The sequence below is a fragment of the Gastrolobium bilobum genome, unplaced genomic scaffold, assembly GCF_033153095.1.
Source record: "Gastrolobium bilobum isolate Gb01-03AN ecotype WA unplaced genomic scaffold, APGP_CSIRO_Gbil_v1 utg8041, whole genome shotgun sequence".
Lineage (NCBI taxonomy): Eukaryota > Viridiplantae > Streptophyta > Magnoliopsida > Fabales > Fabaceae > Gastrolobium > Gastrolobium bilobum.
This window is the reverse complement of record NW_026897652.1, coordinates 493,682-518,240: the sequence shown is the minus strand read 5'-3', so window position 1 is coordinate 518,240 and position 24,559 is coordinate 493,682. Positions and strand designations below refer to the sequence as shown.

At 32.8% G+C, this 24,559-nt stretch overlaps 2 protein-coding genes and 1 pseudogene across 3 annotated transcripts; 2 read left to right on the top strand and 1 right to left on the bottom strand.

Annotated features, from left to right (window-relative positions):
- Positions 1 to 535: 535 nt before the first annotated feature.
- On the bottom strand, positions 536 to 7,132 carry LOC133308991 (protein LSD1). 2 transcript variants are annotated; one of them, XM_061509726.1, is made up of 8 exons: positions 6,869 to 7,008; positions 6,629 to 6,702; positions 6,351 to 6,464; positions 6,010 to 6,120; positions 1,578 to 1,690; positions 1,192 to 1,263; positions 1,009 to 1,080; positions 536 to 886 (listed from the first exon to the last, which is right to left on the bottom strand). In XM_061509726.1, exons 3-8 carry the CDS (start codon positions 6,460 to 6,462, stop codon positions 845 to 847), a joined length of 522 nt encoding a protein of 173 aa, XP_061365710.1. In that variant the 5' UTR covers positions 6,463 to 6,464; positions 6,629 to 6,702; positions 6,869 to 7,008; the 3' UTR covers positions 536 to 844. The 2 variants fall into 2 exon arrangements, with proteins under 2 accessions (XP_061365710.1, XP_061365711.1); XM_061509727.1 differs by lacking the exon at positions 6,629 to 6,702 and having other exon boundaries at positions 6,869 to 7,132.
- A 2,281-nt stretch (positions 7,133 to 9,413) lies between these two features.
- LOC133309089 (CASP-like protein 1B1) lies at positions 9,414 to 10,222 on the top strand. Its single transcript, XM_061509832.1, has 3 exons — positions 9,414 to 9,649; positions 9,760 to 9,883; positions 9,998 to 10,222. Exons 1-3 carry the CDS (start codon positions 9,414 to 9,416, stop codon positions 10,220 to 10,222), a joined length of 585 nt encoding a protein of 194 aa, XP_061365816.1.
- A 7,418-nt stretch (positions 10,223 to 17,640) lies between these two features.
- On the top strand, positions 17,641 to 22,818 carry LOC133309053 (lysine-specific demethylase JMJ15-like; annotated as a pseudogene).
- The last annotated feature ends 1,741 nt before the right edge of the window (positions 22,819 to 24,559 follow it).

The following is a 24,559-nucleotide window of genomic DNA, read 5'->3' as shown; positions in this document are numbered from 1 at the left end:
TGTTACACATTTAAATTTAGGACAAAATTGACATTTTGTTTTATGACAGCAATATGGCCACAAATGCAAGTTCAATGGCCGCTATTACGTTCCGGTACTGTGCGGCGCGACTTTTTGCGGTGAGACACCACAACGCCCATATGGCGCAGCTCACGATGCTATTGTGGCGCAATTAACTACTATGACCTAAACATATATTTATGAGGTAAATGATTTGGTTTTATACCAAACTTTCAAAGCAGCCTGGCTATTATCCCTACTTTTTATATGACAGATTAAAAAAAAAAAGAATTTATTGTTTCTCCTTTCATCCCAAAATAACATCATTTTAGGGTTGAGTTAAAAAATATATCAAAAGAAATTCTCCAAAAAAAAAAAAAAAAAAATCCCCAAACCCAAGTCACAGGAGAAACAATAACCAAAAATTAAATCTATAGTATGAGTCACTTATCACGTAATGCTTGTATACCATCATTATCAAATATCAAGGAATCCTACTAACATATCAAATCATCAAGAAAAGCACAAGTATAACAAGTCATGAAAAACTTGCAAGTCAAGATAAAATCTGAATGAACTAATTGATTTGGGTATAGATACAAAGGAAACAACAAAATGGGCTCTGGCAATCACACAAAACAACACGCTTAATGCGCTTTTCACGGCCTGTCCTCTTCATATACATACACAACGATATCCATCTAACCCGAGTATTGGAAAAGGATTCATTTCAATTAAACCATTGCAGGCAGCAATATTATATATTCATATACACAAACAATATCTTCCTGTGACAGAAACTGTGATAATGCCTCATACAATGTATCTTTTATATGTGAGAGCATTATTTCTTATCTGTTGTAACGCCAACAACAACATTGCTCACCTGTGACATGTCAAATTCCTTTTTAAGTAAATATTGCTATGCTCGAAAGCCAACAGGAGAATTAGTCAAATGCAGTAGAAAAATACATATCTAAGCTATAAATGAAAAACAATAATAATTACCAGTTTCCCACTTGAATCAACAGACATTGGATTTTCTACCACCACTGTTTGGCTCTGTGATGGGGGCACTGACTGCAGGTAGTGAAATAGAATCATATGCATATTCATTAGATATCAGAACAGAAAACCGCCAATACATCCTTACTATGAATAACCATTAAAGATTAAAAAATAAAAGCATACTGTTGAAGTAGTTCCAGAGTTGGTTGTCCCATTAGGTCTATGAACAGGAATTGGAAGCCTTCCGTTGGTCATCTACAAAAGACAGGAAAGAGAAGCAAAAGGCAGGAAAGAGTGTAAATTTCTAGCTAGCATTTAACTCGTCTCAACAGGATTCTGAGTGATGGAAAACTAGAAGCCAAGGAAAACATGTCAAAGAAATCAACTATTTAAATGCAACAAGTTAACCATAACATGACTGCAGGAAGGCACCTAAATTTACATTAAATAAAGCCCAGATCATGGGACAGAAAAATCACTTGAATTTTATTTTAAAACTTTTGAAGCATTTGTTAAGAACAAAGTAATCAATGCCCAGATTAACATTATTCTATCAATGTAAAACTTACACTGACGTTAGTAATATAGTGACAAACAGCACATTTGACTGATGGAGCTCCATATGGATACACGAGTGTTGTCCGGCAGTTCCCACAATGGACATGGGCAACTTGATTGGATGCTTTTTAATGCATACACAAAGCCAATTAAAAGGAAAGTTAGTAAACGACAACTAATTGAATAATATGCATACGTGATTACAATATAGCAAGGAAGTCATTGTTGGAATGACATGAGGTGAAGAAGACAGAAGAAATTAAAGCAAAACTGCATAAATTACCTACAAACCAGAAGGAAAGTAAAAACAAACACATTTAAAAGTTGTTCCGAACCATGTGTACAAAAGAACAGTATCATCTCTGAACTGCAGGCGAGAAACCTCCATGCCCTCAGGTCCAACAACCAAACCTTTTACTTGCCCCATGTTGTTACATATCAGGACCTAAGAGACATATACTGAAATATGTGTGTTTCAACTACACAATAGAGACTCTATTATAAAACTAAATGAAAACGAATTACAAAGAGATATACATGATGTGGGACTCCATCCCTTCCACTAAACTACCCTATACTACCCTATTTACAACACCCCTCCTCAAGCCGAAGCATATAAATTATATGCACCAAGCTTATTACATAATGTAATCTATTTGACGACTTCTCAAAGACTTAGTGAATACATTAGCTAGTTGATCATTTGAGTTAGCAAAATTGGTGACGATATCTCCCAAGAGGACCTTTTCTCTGACGAAATGACAATCTATCTCAATATGCTTAGTCCTTTCATGAAAGGCTAGATTGGAAGTAATATGCAAAGCAGCTTGATTATGAAAAATGGGTTGCTGGTCTAGTGTCTCCAAACTTGAGCTCCTTAAAGCATTTGTTTTAACCAAATAAGTTCACAAGTGGTTGCGACCATGAAATGATACTCTACTTCAGTACTCAATCTGGCAACTACACTATGTGTGCGTTTGGATGAGCTTTTTTTCTTAGAGAAGTTGCTTTTTTTCAACAAAAAAAAAAAGAAGACGACATTTTGAAGAATTTTATTTGTTTGGATAAGAACTTTTAAAAAAAGCACAATTTAAAATAAAAGTTAAAATAATATTTTTTTTAGAAGTCAGGATTTCTTGCTTCTAAAAAAAGTAAAAATTAAAAGTTAAATATTTTTTTAAAAATCCAATTTTATCTCAACCCACTCCACTCCACTATCACCACTGCCATCACATATCCCGTAATTTTACATATGAAAAGTATTTATTGATTTTAACATCCAAATAACGTTCTTATTTAAAAGTATTTTTTATGTGGTTCATTCAAACGTAAAATAACTTTAACTTTTAAAAAAATTCATTCTAAAATAAAAAGTCCTTTTTTTAAAAGCCCATCCAAATAGGCCCTATGTTTTTTGTTTCCCCAAGAAATTAAGTTATCTCCAACAAATACACAATAACTAATCAGCATCTGAATATCTAACAAATTGGGATGACCTTTGTCTCCATAGAGACCTTTTTCCTGAAGTTGTCTTGATACATTTGAGAATACGAGTCACTGCATTCCAATTATCTTTACAAGGAGAATTCAGGAATCAACTTACCGCACTGACCGCAAATGAGATGTCTGGTTGAGTGACTATGAAGTAGTTCAGCTTATCAACTAATCTTCTATACCTTTTTGTATTTGAAAATGACTCCCCTTGATTTGGCAAAAGCTTGACATTTGAATACATAAGGGTGTTGATTGACTCAGCATTCAACAAAGTTATCTCCTCAAGAATGTCCATTGTATATTTCCTCTAGAATATCACAATACCATCTTTGGATTGGGCCACCTCTACCCCTAAGAAATATTGGAGTCTTCCAAGGTCCTTTGTCTAAAAATGAGATGTTTTACCTAAGTAATGTCATGATGATCATCACTAGAAATGATAATGTAATCAAAACACAACACCAAATAAATGGATCTAGAAAAAAAAAGGCGACAAAATATTGAGTGATAAACCTACTTTGAATCATGTCAAACTGCTACACAACCGTGCTAGATCTTCAAAACCAAACCCGCAAAGATTGCTTGAGACCATATTAGGACTAGCCGAGATGACAAACTAGGCTAGATACCCCCTGAGCAACAAACTCAAGAGGTTGTTCCATAAAAACTTCTTCCGCAAAATCAGTATGGAGGAAAGCATTCTTGACATCTAGTTAATAAAAGGTCAATGATGGATAGCAATCATAGCAAGAAAGAGGTGAACAAAAGCCTCTTTTGCAACTAGGGAGAACATTTCTCCGTAATTTAGGCCAAACACTTGAGTGTATCATTTTGTCACCGATGGAGCCTTGAGATGGTCCCCTTGACCATTAGGACCAACTTTGACAGTATATATCCATTTGCAACCAACAACAAACTTTCCAAAGAGAAGAGGAACCAGATCCCAAGTACCACTACTCTGAAGGGAACACATCACATCAATCATAGCCTGTTGCCATCCAAATAAGATAAAGCCTTACCTACACTCTTGGGAATAGTCACAGAAGACAAGGAAGAAAGAAGAGAAAAATGCAAAGATGAAAGTCGATGATAACTCAAAGTAACATAATATGCTAAGGGATTACGAGGAGTGCAAATACCTTTGCAGAAAACAATGGGTAGGCCACTATCAGGACGCAAGGCCGAAACTAGAGGCGGAGAAGGTGCCGGAGTAAAGTTCATAGGAACCTCAGCACCAACAAGAGTAGGTTTCATAGGAACCACAACACCAACAGAAGTAGGTGCAATCTCAGGTAATGGAGGTGGTCAACAGTGATAGATCTGTAAAGGGCAGATAGAAACTGGGTCATTCTGGGCAGGAGGAAATTGCGGTGGTGGTGGTGATGTGAACTCAACCGAGATCAGAATAAGCAATAAGATAATAGAATCTGACTCAAGGAAGATAACATCAGCCAAGATTAAATAATGGCGAAGAGTGGGAAAGCAACACCTGTAACCCTTCTGGGACCGAGTATAATCAAGAAAAACACACTTGTGGGACTGAGCATGACGATTGTGGACTCAATACAACTTAGGCCCTAAACATCAGAACGAACCAAACTAAAAGGAGATGAAGCACGATAATTGACTTTTTCGAGAAAGGAGATACAAATATGTTTCCCTAATTGACATGACTCACACTGCAAAGTAGAAAAAATTGATAGATGAGACACCATCTTTTGGAGCTTACCAAAATTGGGATGACCAAGTAGAGCGTCGATAATGATAGAAGAATCTAGGACAGAGCAAGCACGAGAACAGTTGGAAAGATTAATTGTCCTCCCCGAACTCCAATCCTGTAAAACAACAGTCTTAGGTAAAAGAGATAAGACAGTCAAGAGAACGAGTTAATCGACTAATGGATGTAAGATTAAGGAGGAACCAGGGACATAAAGCATATTATCAATAGATGGACAGTTCCAACCCCAAGTGACTATACTTTACAAACCGTTAGCCATAGTGATTAGGCAAGTAACCAAAGGTAGGAAGAGAAGAGAATAAAGAATTATATCCGAAGATGTGATCAAAAGCACCGGAATCAAGAACCCAATGAACAAGAGATGGAGTTTGAGTCAAAAAAATAAAATTATTATATGTGTGTGCGACAGAAGCAATGGTACTAGAAGTCACAAGTGCCAAGACAACCCAAGAGTGGCAAAGGGACCAGATCTGGCCATTGGTCACAATGGAGAGACATACATGCACATGAACAGGAGAAAGTCTTTGTACAACCTTCAATGAAGTCGAAATAGAACTAGAACCGGTAGGAGATGGCAATAGGGGACCTAGACAGACAGGACCTCTTGCTCACGACAATCAAAACGGTGGGTGCTTCGCCGAAAAAGTCGTCGGTCAATGCTGGTCAACATTGGTCAAAGGCTCTTGGATGGTTATCGGAGAAGAACTGAGTTCGGAAACTGACGGACGTGACATTTTCCAAAAAAAATGTACTCAATGGACAGTGGGTCCAACAAAAAAGCACGGATTAGGGTTCCTCTCATTAGGCTCTAGATACCATGTTAAATATCAGATCCCAAGAAGCATATACTAAAATCCATGTGTTTCAACTAGATAGTGGAGGCTCTATTATATAATTGAACGAAAGGAATTACAAAGAGATATACATGATGTCGGTCTTTGTCATTTACAACACCCGCTCTCACAACCTCTTATCAAAACACGGCACAAAGCATACACAACAAGGATACTTAAGAAATGAGTAAACACTCCCTGCTGACCCCTACGCTAGTATTTGGTAAGACTATTCAAGATCAACCATATTCAATGACCAACAAAACATCACTATAATTACAAAAAAGAAAATTTATATTATCTAGCAAATCAACATAGTCCACCAAAATCAAGACTAAACCAGTAAGCCTCACATGTCTGGCAACAAATATATAGTACCCGAAACAAGGTTTACAGTGTGACAGCAGGAACATCTCACACTTGTAGCTCCACGTGTGTACATTAGCATTATCCTACAGCCTCCACAATAAATTTGAGCCATTTCCATCCCTGCAGGGACATTAGTAAGGTAAATTCATCCAGTTAAAGTCTGGCTACATATAAATATTTAATCCAGCAAGCTGCATAGTCTGTTTCTAGCTTAAACTCCCACGTTCATTCTGAATTGAATAATTTTCGTATGCTGAGTAGAGAAAGACGGGAAACACACCAATGTATAGCACATAGCTTTCTCTAATCTTAAAACTTCAATAACAGGCAGCAACAGCCAATGACCTTACCAGGTGGGGGAACGGAGGTAATTGTGTTGCACAATGCACAACAAACATTGGTTGCCCCTCTAGGGTAAAGCAGAATGCTCCTACAACCATTACACACAAGTTGGCTCTGCATAGCTGCAAAGTTAAAAGGTAATCATTCACCAGGAAACTCAACCAAAAAGAAACCACGCAACCACCTATGCGTCGCATGCAATTGAGTAAATAATCTAATATTAACTAAAAGAAGTTTAATTTGCATGAAACTCTTAATCCTTGTGAAGCACAAGAGTGTGTCTCACACAGAACTCAGATTTGTAGCAGAATTCCCACTACTTTGTGTGGTCAGTAGAACAGGAACTGGGCATCACAATGCCTGATCCAAATAAAAAACATTTATTACCTGTGCTGCAGAGAAACATGGCCAAAACACAACCAAAACTAGAGATAAATATGTTCTGTAAACCAAATAAAGCTCACCCAGAAACCCCAAAACCGAAAAAAAGAAAAGAAAAAGGACATAGCAGAGGATCTGACAATACCTGTGGCACCTGACGCAATAACCGATTCAGACAACCAATCCAAAAACAAAAACAAGAAGAAGAAATTTTTTTTTTTTTTTTCCTTCTTCGGAGAAAGCGAGAATGGGAGGGGGGAAAATAAAGAAATAAATAAAGGATTGAGGGTGAATTTGGAGAAAGAATGGAAAAGGGGTGTGGATGAATGAAGAAATCTCAAGATGGGTTGAATTGAGCGAGATGAGATGAGATGAGACGAGACGAGATTATAAAACGTTTCGATGAGGATTGGGATTTATATTCTCTTTCACGGAAAGGAAAGAGAAAATGAAAACCAACCCAACCCTCTCTTCTCCCTTGCGATTTCTGCTACCAATATTTCCCAATCATCTTCCACATCCCACACACAGTTTCGGAAATTTCTTGGGCGACATTTCCCCTTCAGATTAATCTGTTATTTTGTTTTACGCTAAACAATTACATTAACGGAAAGAGAATCTATATTAATGTTAGGAATAGACCAAATATAAAGAACAATTAATATATATATTATTATGGAAAAGTTTATATATAGTTATTATTATTATTTTTACTACTTGTTACTGTCAAATCTTAACAGTTGATTTTCGTCAATCTAACGGTTATAATTTATTGAGTCACATTTATTAATTAATTATTAATTCTAATAAATTATAACCGATAGACTGACGAAAAACAACAATTAAAATTTGGTAATAACAAATAGTAAAAAAAAAAAATTAACTATAACCTATGATGCACGAACACTAATACGAGATACAACACGCCGACACATTAATTCTAAAAAATGGCATATTTGGACACGTTGGGACACGTTTTGATATTAAATAATATTTTTAATATATATAATATAATTTATATTTAATACATATAACAGTTCATAATAACTTATATAATATAACTAATCAAATATTCAAATTTCATAATATAAATATAAAAAAAAAAATTCGTACCTTGTTAATTTTTCATGTTATATTTCATAACAGAAAAAAATTGATTTATAAATAATTTTTTTATTTTTAGTTAATAAAATAAAATTAAGACTATAAAAAAAACGTGTCGGAGCGTTGATCACGTGTCGAAAAAAGTTGACTGCGTTTCAAAAAAACGTGTCAAAGAGTTGACCACGTGTCTCAAAATATTGACCGCATATTAAACGCGTGTCGAAACATGTCGGATACGTGTCCGACGTGCAATTTTTTTGAAAAATGTCGTGTCCGAGTACCAGAGACTATAACATGTAATATAATATTAATTGTTCTTCATATTTGGTCTATTCCTAACATTAATATAGATTATCTTTCCATTAATGTAATTGTTTAGCATAAAATAAAATAACAGATTAATCTTTATTTTTTTTTCATTCTCTCTCCTCTTTTATTTATCTCTTTCTTTCACTTAGAATAACACAATTTTATATATTTTAAAATGGAATTTAATGTTTCTAAAGTGAATGTAGATAAGTTATTTATATTCGCTCTCAAAATGACGTCATTTTGGGTTGAAAAATTAAAAAATTAAAATGAAGATGACTATTATAACTCTGAAATAAATTTTAATTACAAAAATACCTTGATTTCTGCCTTAAAACGACGTTGTTTTGGGCTCAATGTAGATAAGTTATCTACATTGACTATTGAAAAAGCGAACTCTACACATTTTTTCCATATATATATATATGTGTGTATTGTTATTGACAAATAACCATAATAATATTAATTGTGTATATATTTTTCAGAGTCATGATAAGTATTTATTTGGTAGATATTAAATATAGATATAATTGTTTTAAATTTTGGTAGAGTTAATTTAAAATAAATTATGCTATAAATTTGATTTATGTTTAATAATGATATTTTAAAAGTAAACATATAAGAATTAATTTTTTTGCGTGGTCAAATAAAATTACTTTTAAAAATATAAATATCCGTAGATTTTTTTAAAATTTAATAAGCTTTATATTTAAATACAATTTTACTTAATAAAAGTATAAAAAAAATTCACTTGTTTCGAAATCAATTCTACTCATTGGACATTCTAAATATCACTCAAACAAAGAAAAATGTAATTTTAAAAAAGAATAACATAGAATATGCGTAAGTAAGATGACATCAGCAAGCAATGTACCGAATATATATGTGACACTATGAGGGCCTTCATGAATAACGTGACGTAAATGTGAAGGCCTTCAAGATAATTTGAGGTTATATGAAATAAATAACTGACAAGATACAATTTTAGGGGAAGACCTTCATGATCGTTTAGATTCAACTCCTGTATCTTGTAGTTTTGCTTAATGTATTAAAAAAAAATGATTGAGATTTGCACGTTCTGACATATTTCTCACCAAATAACAACCGAAATTTTAGATGGTTAGACAACCAGAGGAATTTACTGATAGAAACCATATTTGGCTTCTTAGACTTACCAAATGATATGTTTTATCAATTTTTCTTTGTCCTGTCTATAATAAAGCAGCCCTCTCTTGACACCTTTTGCATCAACGCCAAGCATAGTAAGTACTTGCACAATGGCCTCAGCAAATGGAGAAAAAGTAGAACTTGGTTTCAATGCTGTCCGTGAGACCAAGCCAAAGAAGGATTGGGTCCTTTTGTCCCTCAGGGTGGTTGCTTTTTTGGCCACTGCATCTGCTACACTTGTTATGGCACTCAACAAACAAACCAAAAACTTGGTAGTTGCCACCATTGGTAGCAACCAAATAACAGTTACTCTTACAGCAAAGTTTCAGCATACTCCAGCTTTTGTGTTAGTTCTTATGATTTAATTTCCCTGTTTTTGTTTTCTTTGTAACTTTTTTTAACATCGCAATATTACTTTGTTATAGACATTTTAACCTTCATAACTTGGTGAGACAGGTTCTTTGTGATAGCCAATGGAATTGCCAGTCTCCATAACTTGGTGATGATAACAGTGGATATATTAAGACCACAACTTCATAACAAAGGACTCCATCTTGGACTGATTGCTGTATTAGACATGGTACTGAATGAACCCTTTTTGAGTGTTGTTGACCATCACCTCCAATTTATACACACTTATTCATTTAAATTACTAATATATGGAAACTGTTTGACTATATACTTTTGGGTGAAGATGACTACGGCTCTGGCATCAGCAGGAGATGGTGCAGCAACATTCATGTCAGAATTGGGAAGGAATGGTAATTCACATGCAAGGTGGGATAAGATCTGTGACAAATTCGAAGCCTACTGCACCAGAGGTGGTTCTGCCCTAATTGCCTCTTTCATTGGCATCATTCTCCTTCTCATTGTTACTGGGATGTCCATCACCAAGCTTCTCAAACTAAATCGCATTTAACAATAATGTAGTTCCTTAATGCTAGAAATATATCATCATGCCATGCACCAAATGTTCTATGTTTTTCCCTGGTCATCCTACTTTCTATATTTACATGTTTGATTGCCAGTTATTGATATATGTAATTACTTATTGTTCTAAGTTTTTTTTTTAATTATCAATCCATGTTTGAAGCCCTAATGAATTATGTTAATCCGATTTCGGGTTTGAATTTTTTTCATTCTCCTATAATATTACGATTCTCTAAGAATCAAACCTAATATTCTTTGGGCAAACAATTTTTGTTTATCAAGAAACAATTCAACAAAGATTGATTTTAAACGAGTTTGATAATAGCTATAATATTACAAATTTTTATGATCATGAAGTCAATTACGTCAATATTGAAGCACGCAACTAAGCTAAATGTTCTTAAGGTGAGTGGAGGAAGCAAAAATTGAAGAAATAAATGAAAGAAAAATAGTGCAGCCATACAGAAAAACAAGAAACATTTACTAAAAAAGAAAAAGAAACAAGATTTTAGTGGGATTGGGAATTCATTGAAAAAATATTATGCCCAAAATGTCATATCCTATCTGACAATTAGGTGGTACTTAGCGTGTCTAAAATAACTTATTTTAAAGGAAAATAACTTTATAGGAGAGTTTTACGGGGGAAAAATATGTATCAAACATGTGTTTATATAATTTCATGTTTAAAAATTGGGTTTTATAATTCTCATTTAACATGAGAATTTGAATTTTCCTACACACCCTTCGATTTCTGTGCCAACGTAGGTCTTACATATAATTTTTTCTAACATATGGGTCCCACGTGCTTTTTGTCTCTACAACATGAGAATTCAATTCTCATGTTGCATGAGAAATATAAAACCCTTAAAAATTATATTAGAAACATCCCACAGTTTTTTGTTTTTTTTTTTTAAAAAGTTACAATCAGGCTGTTTATGGAAATTTTTTAACATGCTATAATCCTTCTGTTAAAAGTTTAACACCTAAACTAATTTTTTTTCTCCCTTCTCTCTCTTCAACCTTTTCTCTTACCTCCACCATACTAATTTTTTTTTGCACCGGAGAATATCGCTCCTGTTTATGCAAATGACGTGGGCCTATGACTCAAAGCCCATTGCATGCACATAGTCAGCAGACTTTAATAGAAAATTTAAAAGGGTGGTAATATATTTGCAATATATATGTATTGGATATGTTATATTTATAAATTTTTTATTTATAAATTTTTTCAAATTATATTATATACTACGAGTAATGCATACTACTATATATTATGGGTAGTATATACTAAAGTAATTTGTACTACCCATAATATATAATGCAATTTCATAAATAAAAAATTTATAAATATAATCCTACTCTATATATATATATGACGAGGCATGTTATTTTTAGGCTAAATCATACAGAACCACCTCAAACGTATATGTGTTTTCAAAAAACCACCTTATATCTTGAATTGAGTCAACAAACCCTCTTATATTTTAACATTAAATCAATTAAACATATTTAATAATTGTCTGACAACAATACCCTTTGCCATCAATCTGCTACTAGCCATTGCTACTCTTGGCAAGACCTACTAAACTGATTTCTTGTCAACGATCTCTATATCGAACAAATTAGAAGGCTTTACTCATAAATATTTGCCTCTCGAAAAAATAATAGGTTGCATTTCTTCTTGTCAGCATTGCATCCTTCATATTCCGTAGAAAAAATCCTTAGAAATAGATGGAAGATTCTTCTTCGTCCATGTTACTTTGCTTGATAGATTGCCTATCGAAATGCAACATCTTCAATGCAACGTCATTTTTCTGTTTTTCCATTATAAAACAAACTCTCTCATGATCTGATACGTTGCATCTTCGTTAATTCACAAGCAAGATGTTAGAAGACTATGGATTACGAAGAAGGATTTTCAATTTTTTAAAGATTATCCATTTTTGTTTCGTTTAGTTTTTGTTGTGGAGCACTTGTGAGCATAGATAAGCCCGCTATTAGCTGATTTTGATAATACATTATCTGATAGCAAGTTGAAGACATGGATATTTGTTTCTTAAATTTATAAAATATGTCTAATTGATGAAATGTTAAAGTATAAGGTGGTTAATTGTTTTAATTAGAAGTGCAAGGTGGTCTTTTAGAAACACTTAAAGTTTAGGATGGTTTTATGTAATTTAACCTTATTTTTATATCGACATAAAAATAATAAGTTATACATCACATCTTAATTGTTAATTTTTGTGCATCCAACGATTAAGAATTGTTCGGTCATATTAATTAATTATTTATTATGACCCAATAAATCTTAACCGTTACATGCACAAAAATTAATGATTAAGATATAGTGTAAGACATATTATTCTTATTTACACTAGTGTAAGTTTATCTTATCCCTATATATATAGGGTTTATTTAATCTTATGTTACATAAGAGATTTTCTCTTATGTTGTAGAGATAGATATGGTGGGGTCCGCCATTTAAAGAAAAAAGAAAAAGAAAAAATAGAGTGTCACAGTTTTCGATGAGAGTGTAGGAGATAAAACTACTCTTATGTTGTATAAGAGTAGTTTTTCCCATATATATATATGGGTTAAACTAATCTCATATTACATGAGAGAGTATGTCTCATGTTGTGAGATAAATTTAATGTGGGTCCCATTAAAAAAATAAAAATAAATATGGGACCCACTTTGATTTTGTCACTCACGTAAGAGAAGTTATCTCCTTCAACATGAGATTAGTTTAACCCATATATGGCTTATCGTTTCTCAAGTTGCTTGAGATAACTTTATCTCCGACCACTTAATCATAATCGTACAAAGATAAATCAATGGTAATAAAAGAAAAGAGAGAAAATGAGAATCATAATCGTTCAAAGGTGAATCAATCAATATAAGAAAATAAATAAATATAATAAGATTTTGAATCTTATTTTTCAAATTATTATTTGGAATTTGGATTACTTATTTGAGACTTTAAATCCTATTTATACAAGTGGTCATTACTAACTAATAAAACATTTATATATAGAAAATAATTAATAGGAACAAATGTATAAATCAAAGTACACATTTTTTATAATAATCTAATCCATCAATAAAATTTCTCATGTCATTCTTATTTTTTAATTTTAAAATTTATTATGCATATTTTTTCATTTTTTAGCCTTTATTTTTAATTAAATTTTTAATAATAATGTATATATCTAACATACTTTTAAATATTTTCTTTTATTATTTAATTTTTATTTAAATTAAAGAATATTCGTACCATGCATAAAATATTTACTTATTATTTAAATTCTTATGCAAAATTGTAATTCAAAATATGGCATATATAAAGAAATAACGCATAAATGCTGATCCAATAAAGCCAATGGTTGCAAAGTGATTACACACATCAACGTCACTACAAACAATTTCCATTTGTTACTCATGCAAACCATATGAATGATAAGTTGGTAACGCTTGAACGGGGTAAATTACCAAGATGAACAGATAAACACAAATGCTTCACCATGCCACCTCTTTTTGACACTTCAATTGTGTATTTATGTATGAGTTTATCATCTATCATTTAACATGACCACAAAAAGTTTCCTACACACAATATTTTGTGGGGCCCGCAGCAAAAAAAAAAAAAAAAACTTCGGCACGCAAAACGAATCTCTATAATATAACAATCACTTTTCCTACAACATAACTCTTATAAAACCTTTTTATGTATATACCAGAAATGCTATTGTTACAAATAACATTTGTACAATGGAAATCATGGTACAAATTTTATTCCATTGTAAATCATTAATCTCACTTATATTTTAATAAAATTAATTTATTAATCATATAAACTATTAAATGCAAATGAAATCAACAATTAATAATAAATAATAAATATAAGACATGTTAATTTACATTAATATAAGTTCATCATACACTTATGCTATATTATCATAGGCTCAAATGTCAAAGCATTGTCCACTAGTGTGTAAGGTCCATGTGAGATCATTTGAAAAGAAAAAGGAACAGAAAATAAATCTCATATACTTTTATATATGTAGGAGATAATTTTATCTCTTATAACATAAAATATATTCAACCATTCTTTTTATTAATGCCACCTCACTGTTTATGAGGAATCTGTACAGGTTTTGTTTGTAAAAGTAATACTGCTCTGTCTGCACCACATTTTCAGTTAGATTTCAATTCACCTATTTAAAAATAGGGTTTTATAAGAGTTATGTTCTAGGAAAAGTGATTGTCTAATGTTATAGAGATTCGTTTTGCGTGCTTTATTTTTTATTTTTGCTTTAAAAAGTGTGGGCCCACAAAATGTTGTGTGTGGAGGAAACTTTTTGATGTCATGTGACATGATAGATGCAAATCCCTTAAAAATATTTTGTTAAATGTCAAAAATGCCCATAAATTGTTAATTGGACAAATCTACCCCTTATGTGAGTTTATAAAACTTCTATGAACTCAAGAAAACTAGAAAAACATATACTCTCCAATTTTCACAAAATTCCTGGGAGGTTTGTTTCCTTACACTCCAGCCCAGAATTTTTTCAACTCTTAAACATTTAATCTTACAAATTTGAGTTATCTTAATCAAATTTTATCACTTTTATTATGAATGCAATCTAGATCTTTGGTAGATATTTGTTTTTAACATATAATCATATTTTAAAAAAATTACTAAAATTAATTTTGTATCATGGAGTTGTTATGAACCTGACAAAAGCCCGTATTCTAGAAGGACCAATAAAGGACAGCACAAAAGCAAGGGAATCTCCTATTGATGACAATCTTATCCAGACAGCTAAGCAATTGGACTTGGGCCCCCAATATTTCTAAGAGGCCCAGAATTACACTCCTTCAGATAACCCATCTATAAATACAGGGTTAAACCAATAAGGTACACACTCTTTAAACATTCTCTCTTAGCTTGTCACTGTGCACACACCCCACGCCTTGATTATATCGATTATTATTGTGCACAGTGATCAGCCTACCCTCAATGGTATTTCATTCATAGATACTTGAGAGAGGGCTACCGGTTGGACATCTCTTTCTTTCATAGCAGAACACAGAAGTGAATCATCCCCAACTAATTTTGAATAAATGTATTGTTGAAGTTGATCTTGAAGTGAATCATCGTGTCATCGAGATCTACGAGCAAAGAGAACGCGGTTGCTAAAAAGAGCTGCAAAAGCCAAGGTGTAATACTTATCTATTGTATTTTAACAATTATTATTTATTTATTTTGGAATAAAATTCTTATATCCATCATATCATTCTATTGTTGATCTTGAATTGCTTGAAAGTGAAAAGTTCCAAATTTTATTGACCATGTAGTGGATCATTCTCCTCTAGAGTTCTAGATATGTCAATAAAATAATAGATCAAATTTCATATATTTATTTACTTTTAAAATTTTTCAATTTTATCATATTTACTAAACTTGCTTTATATAAAAAGGTTAGATTTTTCCGGTCACAATTATTTATTCACTTGTAAATATATTCATTCAAGGGCGGATCTAGCAATAACCTTTAAAACAAAGGATGGTTCACATCATCCAAATTAATTTGCCCAGTTTCAAATTTTGAAATTTAGATCTAATATATTTTCGGTTCAGATTTGAGTTGCGCTTAGAGTCAGCTTGAAAATTTTTGATTTTTTTTGTCACATGATTGATTATTTAGCTGTAGGTATATTCTTTAAATGACACACCTAAGGGGGTCGAGATAGAGCAATGGCCTCCAAAACAAATAGTGGTTTACCCAACCCGAAGTAAATTGTGTCAGTTTCAAGTTTTGGAAATTAGATCCATTTTCGGTTTAGGCTCGGGCTGCACTTAGGGTTAGATTAAAAAACTTAAATTTTTTTGACCTAACTTAGAGGTAGATATGTTTGTTCAAGGGTGGACCTGACAAGGTCAAGATAAAGCAATGTCCTCAAAAACAAAGAGAGAATTACCCAACCTGAAGTTAATTGATTTAGTTTCATGTTTTGAAAATGAAATCCAACATATATTTTTATTTAGATTTGGGCTACACTTATACCTTATATATTTTATAGTAATGGTTTATTGTTGATATAAATTTTTTAAAAATGTATTGTCAAATATATCTTAATTTAGTTATTTATTTATAAGTTGACTATACTTAATGTTCAAATTTTAGATTTTAACTAATATGTGACTTCTTTATTCACACTTAGATTTCCATCATTCTTTCCTTAAAGTGTGAGTCTTAACATCAATATATTTCCCTATACGTGGAAGTTTTGCCAAAACTATAGGGTACACTCCACAACATGGATTAGGCGTAAACCAAAAACCCAACCACCATTTTCAAATGGGTTATATATCTATAATGCAATAGGAAAGTCATTCTTTAGTCCTGCACACACACTAAGAATGTAGGGCCCATGGGTTTTTTTTCTCTTCCCACTCATCAGACTTTCTCTCTCTTCGGTGTTGTATCTGCAGGAATGTTATTTTTTTTCTGTAACATTACAAATTCATTTCTCTTTTCAAATATTCAGAATTTAGTCAAACCAATGGCTTGTATACTCATATCTGATGATGCGAGATTCTTTATATATATAAAAAAATATGATTTAAATTAAAAAAACTCCCATTCAAATTTTCAACACAACGTCCTGATAAAATTATCTCCTTATTTACTCAAAGATATAATAAGATATGATTTTTCTTATTTAAGGAAACAAATCATTATTATATGGAATTAAAATATTTTGTAGTGTACGTATTACTGTTGGATTTTTACCTGGGACCTCGTATCCAATCTCATTATTTCAAATAATTATCAATTTAATTTGTTTCCCATTCCACTTGTCAACATATATTATATAATTTTTTTTTTTTTTTGCCGAGTTTATTCTCTTGTTTCTATTTTTATATGCCTAATCAAATATTTGATTTTGGGCATTAGAATCCAAGATTTTGTACGATTTTACAAATTTTTGGGCTTTGATAAATTGATTGGTACATACACGGATACAATATATATGTATATGTCCATTCAATTGAATTTACTTTTGGGTTTTCTTTGCTGTGTTGATTTGTATAGGAATTTCCGTTGTTAATTCTTTTGTATGCAACTGATTGAGACTCTTGAGAACGTGGTAAGTAACAAAACTATTTTCGAAGAGCTTTGCTAAATTGAGTACGCTTGTGTTCTGCATTTGTTGTTTGTCTTTAGCAGTTTTTAAGGTTTCTTTGGGGGTCAGTTAGTTTGGTAATTGAGAAGTGAAAAAAACTATTTGGATTGTGTCTTTGGGTTAATTGGTACTCTAATGAGTATAGTTATAACGGTCTCTGTTTTTGTGCAGGCATAGTAGCTAATTCAATTGGGTTTAACCATCATTCTGCATTGAATGGAACACTTCAAATTGGCTGCAGAATCTCACACCAATGAGGTTGTTTTTTTTAAACCGTAGCAATGTGTCTGTGTTTCTTGAGCGCTTTATATATGTGCTGCTCCTCTGTTCGAATTATCTATCCTCTGTTTTTATGGATCACAACCAATTGCAGATCTTATCTTTTGTTTATGGAATTTGAAAATTCTTGCTATTTTTGTGTATCTTTTCTTTTTTTATTTGTTGTGTCTTTTCTCATTTTGTCTTTACTAGAAACTCCAGAATTTGGCATATGATTCTAGTTAATGTAGCATGAAAGCTTGACTATCTCAATTTTTTATAGCTTGTTATTCATAACATTGCAATTTAATGTTGAATTTTTTTGTGTGTGCATTTATACTTTTAATTAATTACATTTCAATCTCTTTGAAATCAAGCTGTTACAGTGTTTATATCAAATCCCCACCCATATTCAGCAAATTGACTTGCTTCAGAACAGGGAACCCATGAGAAAGAAAAGTAGGGGAAGGAAACCAAAACGTAGAAAGTACTCATGTTACTTCTGAACCTGGTGAGAAGTTTGGATTCCAATCAGGGTCAGACTTCACACTTAAAGACTTTCAGCAGCATGCTAATGTTTTTAAAGATTGCTACTTTGGGTTGAATGCTGTCAATGAAGATGGAAAAGTTAGTAAAAATAATCACAAGAGATGGGAGCCCTCTGTGGAGGAAATTGAAGGTGAATTCTGGCGAATAGTTGAGGAACCAACCGATGAGGTTGAGGTACTAATTATGGTTTATTTTGATAATGTTATTCGTCTTTACTATCACATAATTAGGCAAACAGTTTATGTGTTGCTCTGTGATTTTGTAGGTGTATTATGGAGCTGACGTGGACACTGGTGCACTTGGAAGTGGTTTTCCTAAGCCATCATCCTTAACTAAGAGTGATTCAGATCGGTATGCTATGTCTGGTTGGAATCTGAATAACTTTGCGCGACAGCCAGGTTCTGCATTATATTTTGAAGGAAGTGATATCTCCGGAGTTGTAGTTCCATGGATGTATGTTGGAATGTGCTTTTCAACATTTTGCTGGGTAAGTGGTGAGAATTACACTTTTGTAAGTTTAAATCTATGAATGATGCAAACTTTAAGGCATATTGATTTTCTATTTCCATCTCTTTCTGTCTCTGTCTGTAGAGTCGTAAAGTTATTTTCAAGAAAGTTGAGTTGAAAATTTTAACATATGTTTATTTTATAAATATTTTAATTTAATTAAAGGTTCAACGGTGAAAAATAAATAGCTTCCAACTGAATAATCAATAAGTTGTGGCTGATGTTTATAGAATCCCTAGTATGTTTAGCACGCCCAACGTTTTAGGTTCACTGCCTTATTTTGATTTGTTTGAATGTAAAACAAGTAAAAGAGTAACACCTTGTTCTCATTTCCTGCTCCTTCAACAGCATGTTGAGGATCATAACCTCTATTCGCTTAATTATCTGCACTGGGGTGAACCAAAAGTATGGTATGGAGTACCTGGAAGCCATGCTTCAGCATTGGAAGATGCAATGAAAAAGCACTTGCCTGATTTATTTGAAGAACAACCAAATCTGCTTAATGAATTGGTAAGATACTTGAAGTTGTACTTTCCTTATTGATTTCAGTTTTTTGGTTGCTTACTTTATTGCCTCCTTGTAGATATTTCATGGACACACAGATTCTAGTTAATGCAATTTCTTTGTTGGCAGTTTGCTAGGAACACTTAATGCACTTATTTAGGTTAATAAACTAAAATCATGATGACGTTTTGAATGTTCAAAATGTCACTGCATGTTTATTTAGTTAAAGGTGTGGCACTCTGATTAGTCTATGTAGAAAAATATAGGGAAGCTACAGTGTTAGGTATCAAAAGACAGAATTTTTTCCTAGTTATTCTCCCTGTTGGAGATATAAAACTATCTTGGGCCTCCACTCGACAAAATAAGCTTTTTGGAGATAATTTTGATATAGTATTTGAGCCTCTATGATCTAGTGATCAAAGAGTTTAAATCTTACCACCTTCATTCTTCATAATCAAATTAAATTTTAGCATTAGGTATGATTGACTCATACACTATCCACACTTCAAGCCCCAATAGTTCTTGGGTGAGTCAAAGTTCAGTTTAGAGTCTACCCAGCAAGCTCCTATTGTGTCTAAGCATCATCTCAATGATTTGTTCCGTACTGAACATAAATTTTCAGCTCTATTATTTTTGCTGTAGTGCTCTTATGTAAGCTACTAACTTAGACAATAACTTATTTCGACGTGGTCATGTTTTGTATTAATATTCTCTAAATTCTTTTATTGTACATTTACGTATTGGTCACCTTTCTCTCATTATGTAGTGTCACTAGTGTGCTGAACTTTGACAATTATATTTCTACCATAGCAATCACACTATCTTACCTCCGAAACTCTCTAGCACATCTATTCAGCCCTCATGCATGTGTCAGTTATTTTAGTATTTTATGCGCAGTACATATAGTTTGGGATTCTAGTGGTTATGATTTAATCTTTGAGCAGGTGACTCTGTTATCTCCTTCAATTCTTAAATCTGAGGGAGTTCCTGTATATCGCACCGTCCAGCATCCAGGGGAATTTGTCCTTACCTTTCCAAAGGCATACCACTGTGGCTTCAACTGCGGATTCAACTGTGCAGAGGCAGTGAATGTGGCTCCTGTTGATTGGTTTGTGCATGGCCAGGATGCTGCTGAGCTTTACAGTTTGCAGTGCCGTAAGACAACATTGTCCCATGACAAGTTGTTATTTGGGTCAGCTCAGGAAGCTGTACTAGCCCTTGCAGAGCTAACTCTCCATGGAAAAGAAAATCTAAAATATTCAAAATGGAGAAGTGTTTGTGGGAAAGATGGAGTTCTTACCAATGCAGTTAAGGTAATGATTCTTGCATGCTTTCTCCTCCTTGATCTTAACCCCTTTCACATATTTGAAAGCTCCATAACATTTTGGATGGAATTTATTACTTTAGTTACCATGCAGATATCTGTTTCTTTTTTCTTTTTTAAATTTTTTTCTGTTACCCTTTTTTTGACAGACAAGGATAAAGATAGAAAAAGAAAGGCTTGACTGTCTTCCTACTAATTTAAAGATGCTGAAGATGGACAGTGACTTTGATTTGTCTGAGGAAAAAGAATGCTTCTCTTGCTTCTATGACTTGCATCTTTCTGCTGTAGGTTGCAGTTGCTCTCCTGGCAGATATTTTTGTCTTAAGCACTCAAATTTGCTTTGCTCATGTAAAAAGGACAAAATATATGTTCTACTTCGTTTTACTATGGATGAGCTAAGTACATTGGTCGAAGCATTGGAAGGAGAATCACATGCTATTGAAGTGTGGGCAAATAGAAACACCAGAATGGTTTCTGCTAATGCTGCAGATGATAGCATGTGTAGACAAGATGTGGAGAGCGCCATGTGCAAAACGAAGAGTCATGAAGGAAAAAGCTCAACTTCTTGTGCAGGAACTAATGAGAAGTCAAAATTAGGCCCCTCTCTTCACAGAGTCGCCTGCACCTATAGATTTTCCTAAGGACAATATGATCAACAAAATGATGACCGCGGACAACAAGCAGGGAGGTTCTTTGGATTTGAACCTTGATGTTGTTTCTGATGAACCTGAAAGTAGTTTGCTACGCATTGTTGATGGCCATCATAATAAGTGTGTTCAATGTGTGGATAAAGTCTGCTGTGCAGAGGCCAGAAAGGAAGGAGACGACATGGAACTTGGTGCTGGTGGTATCCAATCGGCCTCCAATACTGTCTTGGAGAAAGATTTTACGTCATCTTCAAGGGATGTTCGAAATTCTTGTAAACTTGATGGTTGTCAATTGTTTGGGCAAATGCTTTCAGGTTCAGGAGAGAAACTCAACAATGAATTTACAAGGAAAGTTGTAACCTCCTCCAATACAAGTATATCTTTGACAAACCAAAACTTTGGTATTTCTGTTGAGTCTGTACGTTTGGGCTCTGTTTCGTATGGAAAGTTGTGGTGCAGTAAACAAGCAATATATCCAAAAGGTATGCTGCAGTAAGATCTTTTCTGGATTTAGATTATACCTTCAATTGTTTTTTGTGGGATTTTAAATTTTCTTTTTACTGTGTCAAAATTGCGAAGGATTCAAAAGTCGTGTTAAGTTCTTTAGCATTTTTGATCCAAGAAGCACCTGTAACTATGTTTCTGAAGTCATCGATGGAACATTTCTTGGGCCTATTTTCAAGGTATCATCATTCCTGACCCCTTGTTTCTGTTTTAAGTTTAAAATCATATTGGCAAGCTTCTGTATCTAGATATATCTTATTTCTGGTTTATAGCCAAAAATTTTGTTGGTTTTAATAGTCATGAAATCAATTATCTTCCAGCTCCATTGCCTTTGGAGTTCATTTTTGTGCTGTCGTTTTCTTATTAGAATATTGAAGTTGGCCATTCAACACATAAAGGCAGAGTGTAGGTATCAGATTAAAGTTCAAATTTCTGAACATTAGCAGTCTTGTGGTCATAACTGGTCTTAAGTCAAATTGAGGATCATGTCTGCTTAATTGACAGCAGAAATTTATAGTCATCTTTGTCCTAGAAAGAAAGTGATAATTTCTTTTACAGCTATAAAACTCATTAATGGTACTAGAAAATACTGATTTCTTGCTAAACTCGTTTTTAATTTTATGATTCGGAGTTTGTATTTATTTGCATGGACACGTTTTACACAAAAGGCAGCTTGGTGCTATGAATCTCCCAGTATAAAAATGTTTCATGATTGAAGTATATTTCTTTCTCATTCAGTAAAATATATTTCAGGTTTACATGGAAGAATCAGGCATTGCCATTGATGAGTGTAAGTTAACTCATGGTACAAGTAACTCTCTAGGTGATGTCAAGACCAAACTTTCTGGTGTAAATTTAAAAAGGAAGAAGCAAGATAACATAAGAGGAAGTGTAGATTTAAAAAGGAAGAAGCAAGATAACATAGGAGGAAGTTATCATTCGTTTGAAGAAATGAAATTGGTGCTACATGGATTTTTGAAAAAGGCAAGTCCTGATGAGTTAAGTGCAATGCATAAGTTATTCAGCTCTGATGCACAACTCACTCAGTGGAGAGTGGCATTTGTTACGCTGGTCGAGGAAATCCAGAAAGCTTGTGCATAAAAACAAGAATAAGATCTCAATTTTATTTCACTCTGGATGATTATATATATGTATATTTTTTTTTTATAGTTTGGACTTTGGATGGTTATATTTCAATTCAGTCGTTAGTTAGGTCCATTATATCAGAGATAGATTAAACTGAAGAGGATGCTGGGTGAAGCCATGATGCAATTTTGATACTAGCCCAAGTGTCACTGACCTTGTTAGAGATGGATAACATTGATCCATTGTTTGTGCTACTATCATTCACCCATTTAAACTTTCCTTACGAATTTATATTTGTTTGTTAAGGTTTAAACCGTAGCATTGATAAGATATAGGTTTTACATCTTTCATGCTTAGTGATCTCCATACTTTTTTTTATTCTTTAAAACTGTTTTATAATATGAATTTTGAAAATGGATTTTCAAAAAATAAAACAAAATTTATGAATATAATTTTTGAGAACATTTCTAAATTATTCTTCAATTTTAGTTTTAAAAACTAAAAAATCAGTTATTGTTCTTAGAGTAATTTTTACAAAACATCTCTTTTCAAATAATTTTACTTTTAATTTTTTTCTTCTAAAAATTGAAAAACTGTTTTTAGCAATAAAATAAAAAGGCCCGAATTTGATAATGATAACATTACGAAGAATACAATAAGAATTTGAAATTTGGAATAGTTCAGTGTTGAAACTATCTTTTATGTGTCAATTTATTTTTAATAATTAGAAATAGTGAACAGTGCATAAATATCCATTCTATAATAATATATATCTAATTTGTAATGTCAAATAATTCTAAAAAAAAGGAAGGATTTAATTAGAAGTGGCCAAGATATCACTTATCACTCAAGTGACGAAAAATTTTAAGATGCACCAGTCGCATTAATTTTTGTGCAACGGTAGTGCATTTTTATTAGGATATGTAGGCAGATGCTAGGGTCCTAGAAATTTGTGTAGAATTCGTCTACGTATCTTAGTAAAAATATACTACCGTCACACTGAACTTCAGTGCGACGTGTGCACTGAAAATTTATTTCCAAATGACATCTTCCGCATATATAATAGCCCTCATTTATATTACTTATTGCTTCGATTCCAAATTCATTGGGACAATGAAAATGTCTCCACCAAATAAAATGCAACAAAATAACTGAAAATTTTTGTATACAAAATCCAATATATACTGATCAATTCATTCGTAAAATTGAAATGGGGTTGCTATTCTTTTTCTTTCCTACAAATAGATATATATAGCAAAGATGGAAAAAGGGTTAAGAAGCTAAAGGCTATTTGAGGTTGAGTCAGATCATTTTCGTCGAGTGGCTGCTCTTCTTCTTTGGCAGTGTCAGCCTTCAATGCATTCACATTGCCCATAGGCAATTTTCTTGCAAGCCTAATGATATGCAGATGTTTTGTCAGAAAGGTACATAAAAAATTTGAGTCCACATAAATAAATGTAATAAGTCATTCCTGATTTGTTTTAGAGTTTTAAAGCAGATGAACCAATTCAACTTAAAAGCTTAAGCTATTAATGATCTTATAAATTATATTATAGTTCTATAATACACTTTTCTTATCAGAGTCCATTGGGGTTGAAGGGTGGTTAATGTACAGATCCACCTATCTATACTAAGAAACTCTGTAGTATTTAATTATTATTGTTAGAATGAGAGCGGTGAGGTTCGAATTCATAATCACTCACAAAGGCTCTAATATTATGTTAAAAACTAATTCAACTTAAAAATTTAAACTATT